The sequence below is a fragment of the Corylus avellana genome, chromosome 11 (assembly GCF_965113065.1).
Source record: "Corylus avellana chromosome 11, dhCorAvel1.hap1.2, whole genome shotgun sequence".
Lineage (NCBI taxonomy): Eukaryota > Viridiplantae > Streptophyta > Magnoliopsida > Fagales > Betulaceae > Corylus > Corylus avellana.
The window spans coordinates 17766809-17786317 of record NC_142500.1 but is presented as its reverse complement, the minus strand read 5'-3'; the positions used below and the strand labels follow the sequence as shown (position 1 = coordinate 17786317).

Below are 19509 nucleotides of genomic sequence, written 5' to 3'. Positions count from 1 at the left end.
AAAAAAAAAAGCTTCAAAATCTTCAATTCTCGCTCTGCAGTGCAAGATCGGAAAGGTTTTCTCGGGAACCAAACGGAGGAAAGAAACAACAAACCGTCGGAAGCGTAGAGAAAAAGCTGATCTACGGAAGGATATGAGTCATCGTTGATAGATTAAACACCCAAAGAATATCGGATTAGATAAAGCTGCTGAAACTTCACACAATCAAAATACAAAATCAATATGCAATTACATTCCATAAAAACCGAAAAAGAGAGGGAAAGTTGATTACCTGAGAACAAAGACGAAGGAAGTGATTAGAGATGGATTTGCGGTTTGCGAAGAGATGTGGTGGAAATTTGGACAGGAATGGGTGACTTTAAAGCGAAAACTAGTTGTACGCAACTCCGCCACTATTATCTATGGAAGAGTCGAGAAGCCATGGCTTGATATTGTTGATAATGATTCTTAGCTGGATGCCAACCGTAAGATCTCTGGATTCCCTTCTTTCCCGACCGTCCAAAAAATACAATATGAGCTTTTGAGTTGGGCCAGGCTAAGTTTGGGCCTGTGAAGTCAGAGTTTTCGAACTGAGATCTGAGGGGTTGTTTTAAATGGATGAGATTGATCCACAACATCCAAGGTACAAGTCCCAAGTTCAAAACTTTATTGTAGGCTTCTTTAAACAATGATGAATTTTTTATTTATTTATTTATTTAATTTTTAAGGTATGTTCACGCAAGAGGGAGAGATAGAGGATTCGAATTAGTGATCTCTGCTTCATGTGGCGTGCCCCCAGCCGATTGAGCTACCTCTCGGAGACTAAACAATGATGAATTAACATGTTTCAAGTGATTATATATATATTACAGCATTAGCAATAACCTTTTAAATCTCATTTTTCTCCAAAATATAGGAAAAACTCAAAAAAAAAAAAATAAATTAAGGAAATACTTACGTCACTTCAACCGATGTGAAATTAGTGTAATAAATGAGGGATTAATTAGAGCACAAAATATGTCAAGCCTATTGCAAGGTTAAGGTAATATGGCTGTCCAAAATAATAGGAAAATGTTTGGAGAACTATATCTTTTATGGGAAAGGCTTAGGTGCGGTGGTCCAAAACTACCGCACCCTGCGGTAGCCCAAAACGTGGTCGTTTTGGGGATTAAACGACCACGTTTTAAGCTACCAAAGTGAAATAGAAAAAAAAAAAAATAAAATATTAAAAGTAATAATATAAAATTCATTAAATATTAAAATATTCAATAATTAAAAAATAAAAGCTATTAAAATTTTTTAAAAAATTACAGAAAAAGAAAAATTGAAAAATTAAAGGAGTGGCTCCTTTGCCAAAATGGTGGCCGAACCACCATTTCGGCAAAATCTCCTCCACTAGAATGGTTGGTTTGCCTTGCCGGAAAACACAGAGCCAGTCCTCCAAAATCTCCTCCAAGTAAGTCTCTTCAAATTTCCTTTACAAAGCCACACACTCCAAAAACCTAAAATCTTCTAAGCTCAAAAACCCCAATCTAAATTGCTAAAACCTTCCCATCCCATTGGTTTTGCAGTGACCCAAACTACACCCACTAAATCAAACTCTTTACTAATATAACCCATCAAAAATTGTTGCTTTCTTTGATAAAACTATGTGGGTCTCTGCAAAACCTTCAATTTCTAACATTTCTTTGCTTTCTATTTATTCACACCAAAACCCATTTCTCAGTTTGCCTCATATCTCACTCCCACATAGTCATTCTCAATCTTCGCAAAAGACCCAAGTTTATTGTGGTATCCGTGAGCGGATTGATACTATAAAAAATACCCAAAAAACTCACCCAAAAAACTCTTCTCTTCACTTCACTTCCACCTCTGTTGCCATGTTGAATGATCAAAGACTCACAAGCACTAGCCATGAAGAAGACAATCAGGATCAAGAAGAACAAATCCGGAACATCCACGCCCTGACCCCACCGCCATCGGCGAATCGTGGCCGTCGAAGAGAAGTTTGGAAAACAAGCAGCCACAGATCATCTTCCATGTCCATCCTTTTCTTTTTCTTTTATTTTTTTAATAGTTTTTATTTTTTAATTATTGAATATTTTAATATTTAATTAATTTTATATTATTACTTTTAATATTTTATTATTTTTCTTTTTATTTCATTTTGGTAGCCCAAAAGGTGGTCGTTTAATGCCCAAAACGACCACGTTTTTGGCTACCGCAAGGTGCGGTAGTTTAGGACTACCGCACCTAAGCCTTGCCCATCTTTTATTACAATTTCTTATAAATTTACAGGACAACTCAAATTAAACAATTAAATTTAAAGTAATTAATGTAATAATTATTACGCAAACTGTGACATCACTTTATAAAAAACTTGTAGTATTAAGCGGATTGCGAGGGGGTTTATGCTAAGATTAGACATTGGAATATATTTTGGGCCCAAATTTAAAATGGGGAAAATGTAGATAAGATACAGCATAGGAGTTGAATTTTCGAGAATATCATAGGCAAAGAGATCATATATTCACATCTCCTTTAAGTTGTGGATGGGATGAAGATTTGCTATGGAGTTTTGGTCGTGGATTAGACATGTGTGTCACTATGCTTCAGTTTTGGTGTTTTCTTATAAAAATTAAAAAATAAAATAAAAAAATGGTGTGTAATTTATTCAGATTTATGAGTAAGCTACGTTAAAGAGGTTGAAGAATATTTTGATGAATTTAGGAGGATATTAAAGGTGCAGAACAAATGGTGTGGAAGTGTCTCCCTCTAAGAGTTCAAAAAGTGAATTGGAATGTAGCGCTTGATACCTTATATTTACGATTAAGTATTGGCATCATTGTGTGGGAGCAAGAGAGATGTGTACTTGCTGCTAAAAATACAACCAAACTTGCAATTTTGAAGCCAAAGTAAAGACTTGGGACTATAGAAAAATCATAATGGAGGGCGATGTGGTGCAAATTGTGAAAGCAACGAATTGAAATTAGAGTAAATTTGGGCAGCTAGCGGAGGTTACAAGAGTTGTTTTGAATATGCTACAAAATTGACAGATTCACAACGTCAAAAAAAGAAGAAGCTAATTCTGCAACGGTTAAACAGGTTATGGATCACGCTTTAGATAAAAGGGATTCTTAATTATATGTGCGACATTATAATATTCTTAAATTAAATACAACCACTCTTGATTTATGAATCAATTATGTAATCCATCATTAAATGAAACAAAAGATAAGATCCACAATTATGATTTCTTCTAAAATTGGAAAGAGATATTGAGTTAGAATAATGTCATAAGTTGAATTAAAGGTGTATTCAATGTAGCCATAGGATCCCTTTTTTTTGTCACCCAATAAGATTAGGCATTCAAGAAATGAGCTGTGTGTTGGTCTCATGACTCTCATGTCCATGTCTCTACCGTTCACCATACCTTTGCCACTTCATCATTCAAGCGTGCCACATGTTTGGGCTGCGAGTGTAGACCCCCTTATATAATTCCCTTGATTTGAAGGATTGAAATAAATTCTTTCAATTTAATTTATTAATTAACATTTTTTTTAAAAAAAAAATTATGGAGTTTTAACTCATTTTAAAGACACGTATCTATTTAATAAATTGAATTAAAAAATTAGTAAAAACTTCACAAAGTCTTATGAACTTCTACGTGTTTTGAGAAGATCCTCTCAATGTTTAAAAACTCTTAATTTCACTCCCTCGAACTTTTAATTTGATGTAATCTACCCATCTGTTAGTGTTTGGTGTTAAACAGACGTTAAAATTGATGAAATGACATTTAATACCCATGAAACGTTTATAAAATTCCCAATGTACCCTTAATTTAACATTAATTTTTTAAAAAAAAAAACAAAAAAGTTAAGGATATTTTAGTATTTTTTTTATAGCCTCTGTTAAGATTTAACGTCAAATTCTAATGGAGGTGGTAGATTACATAAAATTAGAAGTTTGATGAGTAAAATTGAGAGCTTTTAAACTTTGAAATGATCTTCTTAAGACGCTTGAAAATTCAGATGGCGTTTATAAATAACAACATTATTATAACAAATTAAATTAAATTAAAAAAAAGAAAAAAAAAAGAAAAAAAAAGGGGGCTGTTGTGGTCCATGGAGAGCATAAAATAATGATGGCCATACATGTGAGATAATCAATGCAAGATGAAAAGGAAACACAAAAAATATTATCCATCTTCAACCTATTCTGACCAACCCACACCAATAATTAGATTCTTGGAATCCATAAGCAACATCCAAAATCTTTCACCCCTAAAAATTATATTCATATATAATATAGTATTAGAAGGAAAAAAAAAATAGTGCTTATGAGAGAAGTTTAGCTAACTGGTGGGAGGTGGAACCAAAGCTATGCCAAAAATTCATTTTTTCTATATTTTTTTGTTTGTTGGTATTAAATTCCATCTCTAAGTTTATCTTCAGGTCAACTACTCAACTATATATTAAACTAGACAATGGAAGTGATCTGTTTTAGGAAGACTTTTCTGAGTTAGGTTTTATTCTTTTATAAATATATAGTTAGAGTCTGTGTGAGATTGCGTTTGAGGGGCCTAAAAGTACTTTTAACACTAAAAAGCCCATTTAAAGAAAAACATACTCGTTTGGTAAAAAAATTAAAAATGTTTTTAAGGGTCCAAAAAGCCTAAAAATGACAAAAAATCATTTTTGGCAAAATATTAAAAATGAAGCTTTTGTTGAAAAGCTTTTTTTTGACTTAAAAGCTCTATTTTTCAAACATAATCCCAAACAGACTCTTAATCAACTTTGATTTGTGGCTTTCATTTAAGGACACGATTCAATCTATTAAATTAATATGTATTTCAAATATATGTTATTTTTAAATGCATTTTAAACATTAATACGTCTTTCAACTCAATTTAAAAGAAAATTTTGTCCATCCAAAATAAATAATATTAAAAATTACATTTTTATTACACTTTGTTGATATGATCGGGCCAATCGGGTTACTCTAATTTAATTATCACATCCATTTGTTTGTTTTTTTTTTAATAAAAAATTGGATAAAATCCAATAGTTCGTGGTGGACCATGGCATCTTCTAACGTTATAATTGTTTTTCTTGGTCCAGCATATGATTGTCTTGCACTTGCAGTCTGTATTTGTCTTATTCATGATCCCCTCAATGTAGTGTAATTTAACAGTGAAATTTAAAAAAAAAATTGCATGTTGTTTAATTTCCGCTGTAATTTTGGTTTAACTAAATCTTATAATCCTAATATAACGCACTCTTCATTATTCCAATGATTAATATAAGATTAGGAAGATCATCAGTCGCCTAATTTAGCAATATTTGATTAATCAGCAGGCCATCCATACACACTAGATGGCTCTGATAAGATAAGCCACGGCCACACGAATTTTGTATATGGCTGGACGAGACAATGATGAAAGTGATGGAGCTTCAAAAGGAAACAAAAAAAAAAAAACAAAAACAAAAACAAAATGGGTGATCTTTTAACGAGCAATGCTATAAATTATATTTTTATCTTATAATATTGACGTGACGTTTTTAACTAATTTTAAATTATTTTGTTTATGAAACAATAAAAAAACAAAAACAAAAACAAAAACAAAATGGGTGAGTTTTTAACGAGCAATGCTATAAATTATATTTTTATCTTATAATATTGACGTGACGTTTTTAACTAATTTTAAAGTATTTTGTTTATGAATTTTGTATATGGCTGGACTAGGCAATGATGAAAGTGATTGAGCTTCAAAAGGAAACAACCAAAAAATAAAAGCAAAAACAAAATGGGTGAGTTTTTAAGGAGCAATGCTATAAATTATATTTTTATCTTATAATATTGACATGACGTTTTTAACTAATTTTAAAGTATTTTGTTTTAAACAATGAGTAATTTCAAGACCGATTGGAACTATTATATTAGCATTGTCAGATAAAAAAAATGTGATTTTTTATAATGTTAATGTGGCAATTTCGACCAATTTTTTCTTTTTTCCTTTTTTTTTTTTTAAAAAAAACAAGAACAAATTTAAAGGAAAGGGTGGCTATATGTTTATCCATAAGACTCGTTCCCCTGTCTAGGCCCTCCTATCCGCCCATTATTTCTCTCCCTCCACCGGAAAAAGAAACTCATCAAACACCAAACAACATTTTTAGAGAGAAAATAATACAAAGTGAAAACAGATCCCACAACAAATAGGAGAGACAGAGAAAGAGAGATTCAAAAAAAAAAAAAAAAAAAGTTTCTTACTTTGACCTTTTGGTGCGCCTGATCTCTCTTGTCCCTTTATATTTGTTTTGCTCTCTCATTTATTTATTTTAATTATTAATTAATTTCTTTAATTTTTATCGCTTTCATAATCGGCTGTGAAGATTGAAGAATGGTTCTTTGTCTCTCGTTGTGGGAACTACCAACATCTGCTTATTACAGTTATTACGAGTAAATTAATAATTATTGAAGGCTGGCAAAATGTCAAATCTGTCCCTCTCCCTCTGGACGTTATAAACAGCCTTCGCAGACCGTGAGGTATCCTATGCTATTTTTTTTTTTTTTTTTACCTTCTTTCCTTTCATTTCCGCTTTCTCGGTAATAACAAACACGGACACAAAAAAACGTATTTTCTCAATTCTCTCGGAGGACTACTTTTGATATTTTCAAAAAGAACAAAATTCATGCCGAAGGAATCGCATTTACTCTCGTAGATCTGATTCATTACGATCACCATTCCTCTCGCCTTAATTTCACCTTCTCAATAGCCGAAATAGTTCTTCTCTGTTCATTTTGTTGAACAGAGAAGAATTTGGACGATTCTTGGTTTTCTTTTTCCCGAGAAAATTCAGATCCATATGTGCTCACCAGTTTGTTATTTATTGTTATTCTTATTATTTCTCTCATTTATTGGATTTTAATATTTTATTGAAATTTGTCTGCGAGCATGGAAGGAGGTGCGCGGAGGCTAACGCTGTGGGATCAGATGTCCGCGGTGGACGGCGGTGGCGCGCGGGAGGGGCTATCCGGCTTGACTCTGAACGACGTGCTGAGAAGCACGGCCGAGAAGCGAGCTGCCGCCGCCGCCGCGGCTTCACCAGCGCCTCCAGCGCCTCGGCTGAGCAATCGGACCCTCCTGGACGTGATCCGAGAGCAGGACCAGAACACCAGGTCGTCCTTCAAAAATCTCCTTGAGAGTCACAATGACCACCACCACAATGGCAGGGACAAGAAGGCTTGGAAGAGCTTCAAGGAAAAGCTCCGTCTCAAGCGCGCCGGGGCTGCTTGGACCTCGTCCGTCCCTATCCCGGCCTCGGATATCCCTATCCAGAATAGTAATATTAGGGACAATAATTGTAGGTTGCTTTCGCTTTCTAGGTGCAACTCGGTCCGGTTCCAGTACTCGGCCGAGCCGACTCAGTCGGAGGAGGATCCGAGTTGTTCCTCGTCGTCATCCGGTCCGGGTTTCAGGCCGCAGATCACGCGCCGGAGCTCAACCCGGTTCGGGCAGTTATTGGCTTCGATTCCGTCCGAGTCAACTCAGGACGGCGATTCTGACAACTCAGACGCGGCTCCTTCGCGGGTTCCTAGTCTCAGACCACAAATCTCGCGCCACAACTCCACGCGCTTCCTGTCGACTCAGCGCCAGAACTCAATGTACAACAGGGACGCCATTGATGACGACGACGAAGACGAAGACGGGGAGGAAGTAAGATCTCCGCATGCGCCTACACGCCTACTCGCGGCAGTATTGGCGGAGGAGAGAGCGCTCTCGGCGCGTGAAGCCGTGGCCGCACAGGAAGCGGCTGAGGCGGCAGCGGCAGCGGAGAGAGAAGGTACGGCGGAAGAAATGGCGGAAACGGAGGGATCGGCTCCGGCGCCGGTGCCGGTGGTGAGGATGTCGTTGATGGACCTAATGGACTATAACATGGCGGACGAGGATGAAGACGAGGAGGCTGAAGAAGAGGAGGAGGAGGAGGTGGTGGAGGTCGGAGAAGGAGGAGGAGGAGGAGGAGGAGCGGAGCACAACTGCTGCGTGTGCATGGTGCGGCATAAAGGTGCGGCGTTTATCCCGTGTGGCCACACTTTCTGCAGGCTGTGTTCCCGGGAGCTCATGGTCTGTAGGGGTAACTGCCCTCTCTGCAACCGTTTCATCTTGGAAATCCTTGACATTTTCTAATCTTTCCTTTTTTGGACATCCTTCTAAATATATTCATAATTCCACATTTTGCTTACAGAATTTTTTAGATTGCTCAGCTAGTGAAGTGCAAATCTCGAATTTCTTTCTATTTTTGATATATGATTTAGAATTTGTTTGTTTCGATTGGTTCAAGTGGGTTTGTTTCGATTGGTTCAAATGGGATAGTTCAAATGTAAGATGCGATCCAATCAAAGCACAAGTAATGCACCTCCTATCGATGTGGACTTCCGTTACCACAAAACATACATCGGCGATTTTGCCTTTAATTGAGAAAATTGCAAGCGGGGCATTAAAAATTACATCAAGAAATTTATTTTCATATCATCAAACTACACCTTAATCGTAATTAAATGGGATTAATTTAGAGTCATCAATCAACATTTCTCTTCCCTTTTCCCCTCCTTCAGTCCTATGTAGTATGTACAATACACTAACCACTAGACACGTATATATTATTATAATTGAAAAAATTATACTTATCCCCATGAACTGAAAAATCATTTGCATAATTCTCAAACTACCATTTGTGACGCTTCAATCACTACCATTTTCTTGCAGTTGTTACCCAATACCCCATTAGCATTTGGCGTTTTATAAGAAAGGATGAAAAATGCCGCGTGTGACCCACATGCTTTTTCTTTTTTCTTCTTTTTTTTTTAACCAAAAAAAAAAGTTACTCAAAATACTCCAATTTTTGGAGTCAAAATGTTGTATTTGTCTATTTGACCTCCTAAAAACAGATTTAAACCAAAATAATAATAATAATAAAATAACGAAGTAAAAAATGCAACAAAAAATAATAATTCTAATAACAAGATAGGAATTGAGTAGGTGGTTTGGCCACTTCAAAAATCAATTGTGGATGGCCAAACCGCTCATTCTTGTAAGGGTTGTTTGACCACTTTCTTAAGGATTTTTGAAATTCCTCATTTTTAAATACTTTTCCTCTCCTCAATATTATTCACTTCATTTTTTCAAAAGAATCAACATAAAAACATTCTTACTTTTCTTTTCTTTTTTTTTTCACTTTTTATATCACATTACACTTTTTATATTATAAAATTTATTTTTTACTACTATTCAAATAAAAAAAAATCACTACAAAACAAAACTTTTCTACCTTTTACTATAAAAAATTCAAACATTGTATACATCAGCTTGTCAGAAGGGAATGAGTTGAAAGCGTTTAACAAACAATGCCTTGGTACCTCTACCCATTTGTTTTCTTTTTGAAGGGTAATTTGGAGGTTTTAAGTATGTTGTCAAACACTAACAAAGAGTGCCAATTGAAAGGAAATTGTAGTTTAGAGGACAATCTGCAAATGGGCTATGAAGTAGAGCAAGTGTAATTTCCCCTCATAGTTTATAACAACAGTAGCTTGCTAACAACTTATATATTTACTGTTTAAAACACAGCGAAGCATTGTAAACATCTTTCAAGTGTAATCACTTGTATAAGGGACAAGATGCCGCCCCATCCTATACTTTTTTACCAATCTATATCTTTTAGTTCTTGGCTTTTCCATAATTTACACACAAGGTTACAAAATCAGAAGTCGGTTGTAATATTTTCATCGATGGGGAATTTGCTAGCAATGCAGTTAAGCAGCTGCAAACCAATGAGTAGTTGTCTTTTGAGGAGCATGACATAAATTAGGCTGCCTTACTATGTAGATTTGATCCCCAACTTCACTGTAAGAGTCCTGATTTCGGTGCCATGTCCACAAGGCCCAAGTTTCATTCTTCACCTGCAACTCGAACGTTAACACCCTAATTGGTCAGATTCTACTTTCAAGGGTGACTCTGCGGTATAGTTTGAAGATGGTTGTGAAGCTTAGAGAGAAAGAGAGTACCTCTAGGATCCCATGGCCAAAGCTACTTTCTCTTAAGGCACTGAATTCAGGTTGCCGGTTCCAACAGAACTTGCCGGCTGCCGGGCCTGATGTAAAATTTGTAGCGCAAAAGCCGCCCATGTACTCGTCTGGAGTAGTCAATGGGTCTGGACAGTTGCCGGGATCGTCAGCATGTTCAATTGCCATCTTTTCTCGATTACCCCCATCTCCAACTGTAATATATACAGGACCACATGGATCTAATTTGTAGTTATAAACTCGATTTGACCTCTCGTAAGCATGGACCTGGTAATTATTTTATGCAAGTAATTTTCAGTACACTAGGAAACAATAAATCTTCAAGTCAAATTCATTATATGAATTACTTATAAAAATAAAAAAAATCATGATATGAATTCATTCAATTAGGTTGGCTTGCTAAAAATTAAACCAAGTTCTGCCATTACTCAAGCTTGGCTTGCTAAAAATTATACAAGCTCGAGTTCAAATCGAGCTCATTTCAAGCTTCAAAACCTGAGTGAGTTTAGCTTGATGTTAGCTTGTCGAGCTCCAGAGATCTTAACAATTGCATAAACTTTTAAAAGTCCAAAAGTTATAACGACTTGATCATCAAAAAGTCCTGATATAGTAACAAGCCCTTGAACCAAAAAGGAAAGGAAACCACTAGCCTACACATCAAAAGTTGGAACTAGCATCAAGCTTGTTTGAGAGCTTTTTCACAGGTCTTGCTTCTGGACTAGCTCACAAACTTTGTTTTCAAGACTCAATAAGCTGAGGTTTTTGTTGCTCAAGCTTGACTCGTTTGGTAAACAAGCCTTAAAATAGGACTTAAGCTAGTTTATGTTTAGTTAATAAACAAACAATTATAAGCCGAGTTTCAAGCTGCACTTGAACGGCTTGGCTCACTCGCGGCCTAATTCATTCTTCATCAATAATAATGACCATACTGTGACAAACATGCATAGTATGAAGAACCAGTTAGCGTGGAAATGTTTGGTCCAATACAATTCAAGAGACACTGGGATACCAAAAAGATATGCAATCATCATTACTTATTCATGGCAATTTAAAAGATGGCCTATTTCATCGCATGTGTAGTGCCATTTTAGCATTTAAGAATCTGATGCCTTTTTATTACATACTATCAATGTCGGCAAAGATCCATTCTACGTGACAGTTGTGTTATCCCTAGAAATATTATGATAATAAAAAAATTTTAAAATTTTTTTAAAAAAAACCCTTCCACCCACTTTTATAGGCATGACTAAATATAAATTCCTTTTTAAACTTTAAAAAGGGAATATAAGAAGGATGGTCATCATCACTTACATGTCCATTAAAGACTATGTCAACACCATTAGAGTAAAGCAAGTCTTCCATTGCCACCCTCATACATTCTACCTCTCTATAATGAGCTGTATAAGAATTGTACCAAGGTGGGTGCCAGGCAGCTACTAGCCATGGAGTTATCGATCTATCGACATTAGCCAAGTCTCTCTCTAGCCACTTGTATTGATCCGCTGTCAATAGACATCAGGCCTAATCAAGAAAATGCTCAAACCAAAAAGAGAAAAGTTGTAATGTGAAATGATCACAAGCTTCATATAGGAACAACAAATACACAAGAAATTCAAAACAATGTGACTCCTTAATTAGATTTATTTTCCAAATATAGTCAAACTGTAATAGATGACCTCTTCAGGTTTCTTAAAATGATGGAATACCAACCATGCCGGAAGATACCTGCTGCATCATATCCTAAAACAGTAACGTGGAACAAGCTTGTGTCACCCATGCAATGCCCATTCACATATCCTTTTATTTTGTGCACATAAAAAGGAGTTTTACCTCCCCTATAAATAAAGTCATTCCATTCTTTTCTCCATAGCATAGAAATAAACAACCCCCAAGGCCACAGGGGTGGTTCAGCCACCCCCAAGGCCAGTGCCCATTTTCTTTTCTTTTTTTTCATAATTTTTTTTTGGGTAGATGAAAAATTTCTTAATGACCCCAACGGAAAAATGACTGGGATTTGTACAAAGGGAGTTATTGTCACGTAGGCGCATCACAAGGAATGATTTGTCACTTTTAAACCCTAGGGAGTTATTTGTCAAAGGATCAAATTCCAAGGGACCAATTTAGCAAATTTTCCTTTTAATTTCATAACAAGATTATAGAAAATAAGTTGTACTTTTAATTGCTACTAATAGCAACCTGCTACTTTCCATAATTTTATGGAACACCTATTCGGTAAACAAACTCTTTATTGATGGCAGCGTGGCATAATATTATTTCAACCTCCCCCACAATGTTACACTTATAAAAATCCTCAAGTCCCTACACCATTGTTCTTCCCTATTATTTAGTTTTTTTCAGGACACATCTTTGCATTGGCACCGGGATGGATATCCAAATACATCCAAGAGCTTAAGGCAACAACAACATGATTGGTTAAAAAAAAAGGGGGGGGGGGGGGGGGGGGGGGGAGTAGAGGAGGACATATTACCTGTTTTATTGTACGCAATATAGGCCCCAAGCATGATAAAATGTATCCCACCTGCATTAAAGGAGTAATAGAATGTGGATGAAGATCCACTTTCTTCAGATGGGAATGCAAACCGAGAACTATACGCTGCAAATGTCAAGTTTCTAGCCTGTTCTTCTATCTCATGGTTCCCTTCTACCACCATTATTGGAACTTTAGACACTAAATTCTGCATAAACCTGTAAAGAAATATCAGGTGACAGTGAGATAAGCAGCAAACGTATATTATGAAATAATATCCTTTTCACATAAAGAAAAAAAGAGATAGGAAAAAAATGTTGGAAGTTTCACCTTCCCCAGTAATCCCAACGAGGCTGATAGGTCTCATGAATTGGAGTATGTGGAAATGAGCAAGAGTAACAGTCAGACCCGGTTCCATTTGTGAGGTATAGATTTGCATAAGTAACGTCGCCAACCAATAAAACAAGATCAGGCTTATTACTAATCAAGTGACCGACGGTGGTAGTTGTATTATATGTAAGACCAAGATCTCCAAAAACTGCTATTCTGTCTGGATAGTTCTTTGGACTGGAAATTGGCATAGTCTTGAAGGAGAAGATTTTACTCATGGCTGGTATAGAGGGATCTCCACATCGATAATAGTACTGTGTTTTTGGGTTCAACCCTGAATGGGTACATTAAGGAAGCAAATTATACACAAAAAATTCGACAAGGTCAAAATGAATTGAAATATAACATTCCATTGGTTGATCTGTTTCACCATCACAAACATATTTCTTGGGTTCAGTTAAATGCTTCTTCAGCAAAAGCTAATAGGCCAGGAAACACTCTATTCAACTCCACTAATTTCCTACTTCATGTTTTCCACACTTGTACAGGATCAAATTACCCAAGTACCACTGTAATGTCATTTCCTGTTAACCGTTCTAGAAAATATATTGTCATCCTTCTGCAAATAAAGAAACAAGAAAATTTTCTTTTACTAGAGGAAATGTTTGGCATTATTGAAACAGACAAGTTTTCTTCGGCTCATTGATCACTTAAAAATTTCAAGGATCAAAAGTATAGTTTAGATTTTATAAAGTTCAATTTCATCCTTGAAAACTTGTACCTGGAGAAATATAGTCCTTCCATCAAAATTGATAACAACACCCTCAAATAAATTGATGATGTGGCTCATCTCAATGTTTGCCACATGCATCATCAGTTTTTGTAATGCTGACACCAATATGGATGGAAGGACTACATTCCTCAAAATTTTAAAAAGGAAAAAAAGATGAAATTGGAACTTTTTGAAGTTTAAGGAATAAAACCTATCCCATATTTCGTGGACCAAAAGTATAGTTTAACCTTCAAAAAAAGAAAAAAGAACCATACTTTTCCATAGCCAAAACTTAGCTAATATTATCACCTTCGAGAATAAGTACCAACCAATTCAAGGTGGAAAATGGGGTTCATGGTGCTGGCTAAAAATGGGGAGAGAGGAGAGCTTTTGAGTTAACTTTTACGACCTCTGTATAAATTCATTTTCACAGTGGGGGTTAGGATAGTTTTCGTCTTTGTTGTCTGCATGCTTAATTTTATATTATTTTTAAAAAAAAGACTTAAGTAAAAGTTGAAGAAAAAAAAAAAAAGAGGACATTTTTATGAAACATCAATTTGTTAATAAATTTGAATTAAAAATGCCTAGATCTTTGTCGTTGATCCATTTTGTAACTCATTCAAAAGAATGAACATATTATTAGTAGATATGAAGATAATACACTATAAGATGCAGACATTTTTTAGCGTTTAGTCATTTAATTCACTAACAAATGCAAAGCCACCAAGGGAAAGAAGATCCTGACTTAATTCATAAAAAATTTACGACCACCTATCATTATTACAATCTATACACCATATGTTTCCTTTATTTCAGTGTAACTGTTGGTGTCCTTTGTATAGTATTTATCTGAGAACATTGTGAGCTTTATCAGTTTATTATCAGAATTTATACAAAAACTCAATATTAGAAATTGCTAAGAAATTAAGCGAATGATCTTACAAGTTTTACTCCAAATTGGAGCAAGCCCTAGCAAATTTCAGACTTGAACAAAGAGCTAGGAAAAGAAAAGCACTTATTTACTAAAAGATATGTTGTCCAAAATGAATGGAACTTTGGAATATCAAATCCAAGTTATTCAGTGAAAATAATATTATACCAGTGAGACGAACATGATGGATGATTCCAGAAGTGTAATTTTGGAGACCTTCAAAAGGATAAAGCTGACTGTAAACAAGAGAATAGCCCTTGGCTTCATGCATCAAAGGATACCTTATCTTGCCATAACGAACAACACTCGAGACAGTTTTCGGGTCTAATGGCTTTATGTGGTAACCAATTTGTGATTCACCTGCAAACTCACATAACAATTTGCTCAAATTAAGCAACCGAATAACGAGATTACAATTGAGAATAGTTCTTCATATGGACAGCTAAACAAGAAACAATTTTGAAGATACCCCATTTTACATCCTTAACGACAATGACTAAAAAGCTGTTCCTCAAAATAAATAACCACAATTTTCTCTTTGATTTCATTTCCTCAATAACAGGAAGATTATAAGGAAAAGTAGTACGAGTTAACAACCACTTTTCAAAATTCCCTCTGTTTTTTTCCTTGGTAACCAAACAATTCATGAACCAAAATAGAAATTCTAAAAAGAAAAAGAAATGCACATAAAAAATTCAACATAAGCAGATTCAAGAAAACCTATCGAGTCCAAGAAAAAAAAAATGATCATTTTTTTAAAATAAATAAATAAATAAATAAAAATAATAATAATAATAAATCGTAAGCTAAATTAAACTTTAGCAGTAAAAGTTCAATTGCGTAATCGGAAGAACCTGTGATCCAGGAGATCCAAACGGAGTCGTAATTGGCGGAGAGCGAGACGGAAATCTGCTCGGGCTGGAAGCCTTTGACACGGCGCTGAACCCTGGGGTCCGAGTCCGGCAAATCCACCGCGCTTCCACGCAGAGCGGCATCAAACGGCACCGTCACGGGCTCGAACGGGCCGTCCAGAGTCGACGGAATCTTTGCCTCGCCGTCCACGGCGTTCAAAATGAACCCCGTAATCGCGACGAGTGCGAGAACACAAGGCCTCCGAAAAGCCATATATATTACTACTAGTGAATTTCCATTGAAACACAGAGAGAGAGAGAGAGAGAGAGAGAGAGCGAGGGTTTGGGAAATATTTTATTATAATATATTATATATATATATATATTTATGTTATCCTTTTTGTTTTGTTTTCAAGCATGAAGGGAAGGAGACAGACTGCCAGAGCGAGCTTCGACACCACCTTCGTGAACAGTTGTTAACCGTTGGGATTACCGAATTTGTGTGTGTCCTTTTTTGCTCACTATTTCCCTTTGGAGCCTACAAAGAGTTGCTTCCTAGAGGCTCCGCTTCTGACAGCGACGCTGACGCATCTACGGACTACGGAACCGGAGATAAAAGAGAATTATTCGTGGGCTATTCTAATCACTTCCCCGTGTCTCTGGAGCGGGACGTCTCTCTCGTGGCTTATTCTATCTGGTTCCATTTTACCCACTTCACCTCTTTTTCAATTTTTCTTCTTAAAAACAAAAACAAAATCATTAGAAAATAAATAAAACTAAAATTTAAAAAATTGAAATAATAAATAAATTAAATTATATAAAAAAATAAATAACCACCCTAATTTTAGTTTTTTTTTTTTTTTTTTCATAAATAAATTTAAGAGTATTTTGAAAAGTTAAATTAAAAAAAAAAAAAAAAAAAAGTAATGTATGGCGCATAGGGGTGATACGTGAGTAAGCCACTCGCTCGGGATCGGCTCATATAAGCTCGACTCGATTATTAAATGAAACGCTTCGTGAACACAAATTCTGATTCAAATATTAAACGAAGCAAGCTCAGCTCGACTCGGTTAGGCTCGTGAACAAGCTCGTATATATATATATAAACTAAGTAACGCATAATTAATTATAAATCTCATAATTATTAAAATCTTAAAATTGCATTTATATTTAAGCGTTAGAAAATGAAAATTTTTAGACCCTTCGTGATCAAAGAGAGAGAGAGAGAGAGAGAGAGCAATTATTAAAAAGACTCCGACTCAATTAGAGCAGACCCAAACAAAATGAAAAATAATCAAGTAAAAACTATTGTAGGAGATTGCAAAATGTAGAAATTATTAAAGAATCAAACAGACCCAAATACTATCACTACCTGTCTGGTGAGCGAGAGTGAGAGAGTGAGAAATGAGAGGTCAGGTGAAAGATGTGCTATAACTGGTGAGTGAGATTGAGAGAGACGTTGAAAAAATATTTTTTTGTAAGAGGCGTTGTCTCAATGCAGTTTGAATACAACCTCTTAACTTATTCCACATTACTAAGAAAACACCAAACCCCAAGTTTGCTTGTCTCTAAAATGATGCATATCCTTTCTCTTTGAAACCAAGTGCCTTGTTATATTGACTCAGACTCCATACTCGACTAGCCAGGCTAAACAAATCATATGCAAGTTGGCTTCTTAAGCTATTTAAGAGTACTTGAAGTTTATATATATATATATAAAACATTAAATATAAGAGCCAACTCGCGAGCTGCCTCGGCTCGACTTATTATGAGCTCGAGCTTGATTTTTTTGGCTCGACCTTGAGCTTGGCTCAAATAAAATTTAAACAGGTCAAGCCTGAACAAGATAAGCTCACTCAAGCTCGACTCATTTACACCCATTTATTGGCCCATATCACTATTAATTCCATCTATTTTAATACTTACTTTTAATGGATGGGTTTATTTGTAATAAATTGATAGTTTGAGGGAGTTAAGTGTCACTTTTTAAAGCTTAGTGATCCAAATGCCAAATGGGGGGTAGTTTTGAAGGTAAAATTATTTTTGGTATAAATTTTAATCCACTAATTTAACTGTGAATAAATATGTTTTAAGGACAAAGTTTTTCTTCAATTTTGGCTCTAAGAAAGTCATTCAACTTAGTCTATTAAATTGATATATATCCATATGGTATGTGATAATCATATACTATATAAGAACATATGTCAATTTAATAAATTGGGTTGTAATAATTTTCTCCAACCCAGATTAACATAAAACTATGGTCATATTATAAACTTTTGTGCTTATTATTAATTTTTATAAAATATATTTTTAGTTTATTGTTTATGTTTTTAAATTTTACTATATAAAGGAAAGGAACAAAGTGTTGGTAGGGAGGCCAGATGGTCCTCTCGGTGGAATTGACATGGCAAGTGGGAATGATATAACGCTTTCAAGGGGTAACTCAATTGACTATGGATCACGCTTTATGAAGCGGAAGTCACGAGTTCGAATTCTCCCTTCCCCTTCCCTTATGTGGTCATGTCAAAATGTTATAGAAAATGGAATTTGAATAACTTCAGGAAATGGTAAAAAGGATGAAGGACGCTGAGGCTTCATCTTATTAAATTATTCTTGAGATTTAAAAATTATGAAATTACTTCTTTAGGTTCACACCGTTATTAAATAACTTTTTTTATTTTCTTTCTAAATGACCATAATACACATCAACAGGCCTATAAGGCCCGACAATAGAGAAAGTTCAAGACCATGTTAGGGCCAAACCCAGTGAGTAAGCTCATACGAGGCCCAAGACCAACAAGTGGATGCTCTTCCATCTTCATGGAATGCACCACAAGTTATCATCTCTCTAGCCTAGGGTTTCAAGGACTCACCTATACATACTCTCACTCTCTAACCCTTGATCGACCATTTTTTACGTAGCTTTTACTAGCTTTCCTCTCCCTCTCAGGAGTTGAATTGACTTGGATGTCAAAGTTCTTCCGATCTCCAGACATGTGGCCTTCTAACTACCATCTCCCATATTTTGCAAGTGAAACTCCTCCCTAGAAATAGTTTTAAGTCACTATAAATGTACCTTACATTAACCTTCTATTAACGTTTTAACAATGATGAGTGACACATGACCATTAGGTCATATCATGTCCAATAAAAGGAATATATGTGTCAAGACCATCTTGTCAGCTAGCTTACATCAAACACGTCACTTTGGATACATCACGCTACTGACGAATCATTTCAAAACTTTAAAATTTTGTCACTTTAACCATAGCAAAAAGAAACCACGTGTTTTTTTTTTTTTTTTTTTTTTGTCCTAGCTACATGTCAATGACGTCGATGAAACTCATTTTGAGTAATGTGTCTGATGTAAGCTAGCTGAGTGAATGGTCTAACACTTATCTCATTTTTATTGGACATGACACGGCCTGTAGCCAAATGATTACCGTTTACCATTAAAAAGTTAACGGAAAGAGAATAAAGAGAGTTATTTGATATTGATGCAAACCTTAAAGAGTGATTTAATAACTTTTAAACCTTGATAAACGATTTGACGACTGCAGGAACATTTTTACCTTCCACAAAAGCAGCAATACAGACAACTTGGCTCTTGGCCTGTTTGTACTCATCACATGAACAGAATACGAAGCCCAATACTACAGATAGCATTGGAAGAATAAGTGCCATATCGCTTCATCATGTCAAAAACAGCCTTTATGTTCCAAAGCATGAAGGCAGAGAAAAATGAAAGCATGTGAACTTGATAAAAATATAGGCCTTGGAACTTTGAACCTCTTTTGCTTTTCTTCTTTCCTGCAAAGCATGCCACAGCACGCCGGGGCTTGTCTACCTTATTCTAAACAAATTTGGTTCTCAAAGTTTATAAAGGACATCCAGGCTAAAAAAGCAAATGATTCTCAATAGTTTAAGATGAATAGCTGCAGCAATTAACACTAAAATCGTACAACCAAGTTGTAATCTAACTTTAAGATCATCAAAATGTTTATCAAACAGCACTACATCAAAATGTTTTTCTTCTATGTTTACAGAGACATAAAAGAAACAACCTGCAAATTTA

At 35.4% G+C, this 19509-nt stretch overlaps 2 protein-coding genes and 1 long non-coding RNA gene across 3 annotated transcripts; 1 reads left to right on the top strand and 2 right to left on the bottom strand.

Moving 5' to 3' along the window:
- Nucleotides 1-54: 54 nt before the first annotated feature.
- On the bottom strand, nucleotides 55-469 carry LOC132166232 (uncharacterized). Its single transcript, XR_009438554.2, has 2 exons — nucleotides 272-469; nucleotides 55-194 (listed from the first exon to the last, which is right to left on the bottom strand). It is a non-coding gene; the product is annotated as an uncharacterized LOC132166232 (long non-coding RNA).
- A 6081-nt stretch (nucleotides 470-6550) lies between these two features.
- On the top strand, nucleotides 6551-8308 carry LOC132166098 (RING/U-box superfamily protein). Its single transcript, XM_059576857.2, has one exon. It carries the CDS (start codon nucleotides 6935-6937, stop codon nucleotides 8165-8167), a length of 1233 nt encoding a protein of 410 aa, XP_059432840.2. The 5' UTR covers nucleotides 6551-6934; the 3' UTR covers nucleotides 8168-8308.
- A 1203-nt stretch (nucleotides 8309-9511) lies between these two features.
- PAP15 (purple acid phosphatase 15) lies at nucleotides 9512-16083 on the bottom strand. The gene is made up of 7 exons (XM_059577211.2): nucleotides 15435-16083; nucleotides 14749-14940; nucleotides 12878-13211; nucleotides 12548-12765; nucleotides 11371-11561; nucleotides 10042-10326; nucleotides 9512-9936 (listed from the first exon to the last, which is right to left on the bottom strand). Exons 1-7 carry the CDS (start codon nucleotides 15703-15705, stop codon nucleotides 9790-9792), a joined length of 1638 nt encoding a protein of 545 aa, XP_059433194.2. The 5' UTR covers nucleotides 15706-16083; the 3' UTR covers nucleotides 9512-9789.
- Between the last annotated feature and the right edge of the window lie 3426 nt (nucleotides 16084-19509).

Coding starts and splice junctions, on each gene's coding strand:
- LOC132166098 (XM_059576857.2), top strand. CDS start 6,935: ATGGAAGGAGGTGCGCGGAGGCTAACGCTGTGGGATCAGATGTCCGCG.
- PAP15 (XM_059577211.2), bottom strand. CDS start 15,705: ATGGCTTTTCGGAGGCCTTGTGTTCTCGCACTCGTCGCGATTACGGGG. Junction 11,562..12,547: donor TATTGCGTACAATAAAACAG/GTAATATGTCCT, acceptor GTCTATTGACAG/CGGATCAATACAAGTGGCTA. Junction 9,937..10,041: donor TTGGCCATGGGATCCTAGAG/GTACTCTCTTTC, acceptor TTCGAGTTGCAG/GTGAAGAATGAAACTTGGGC.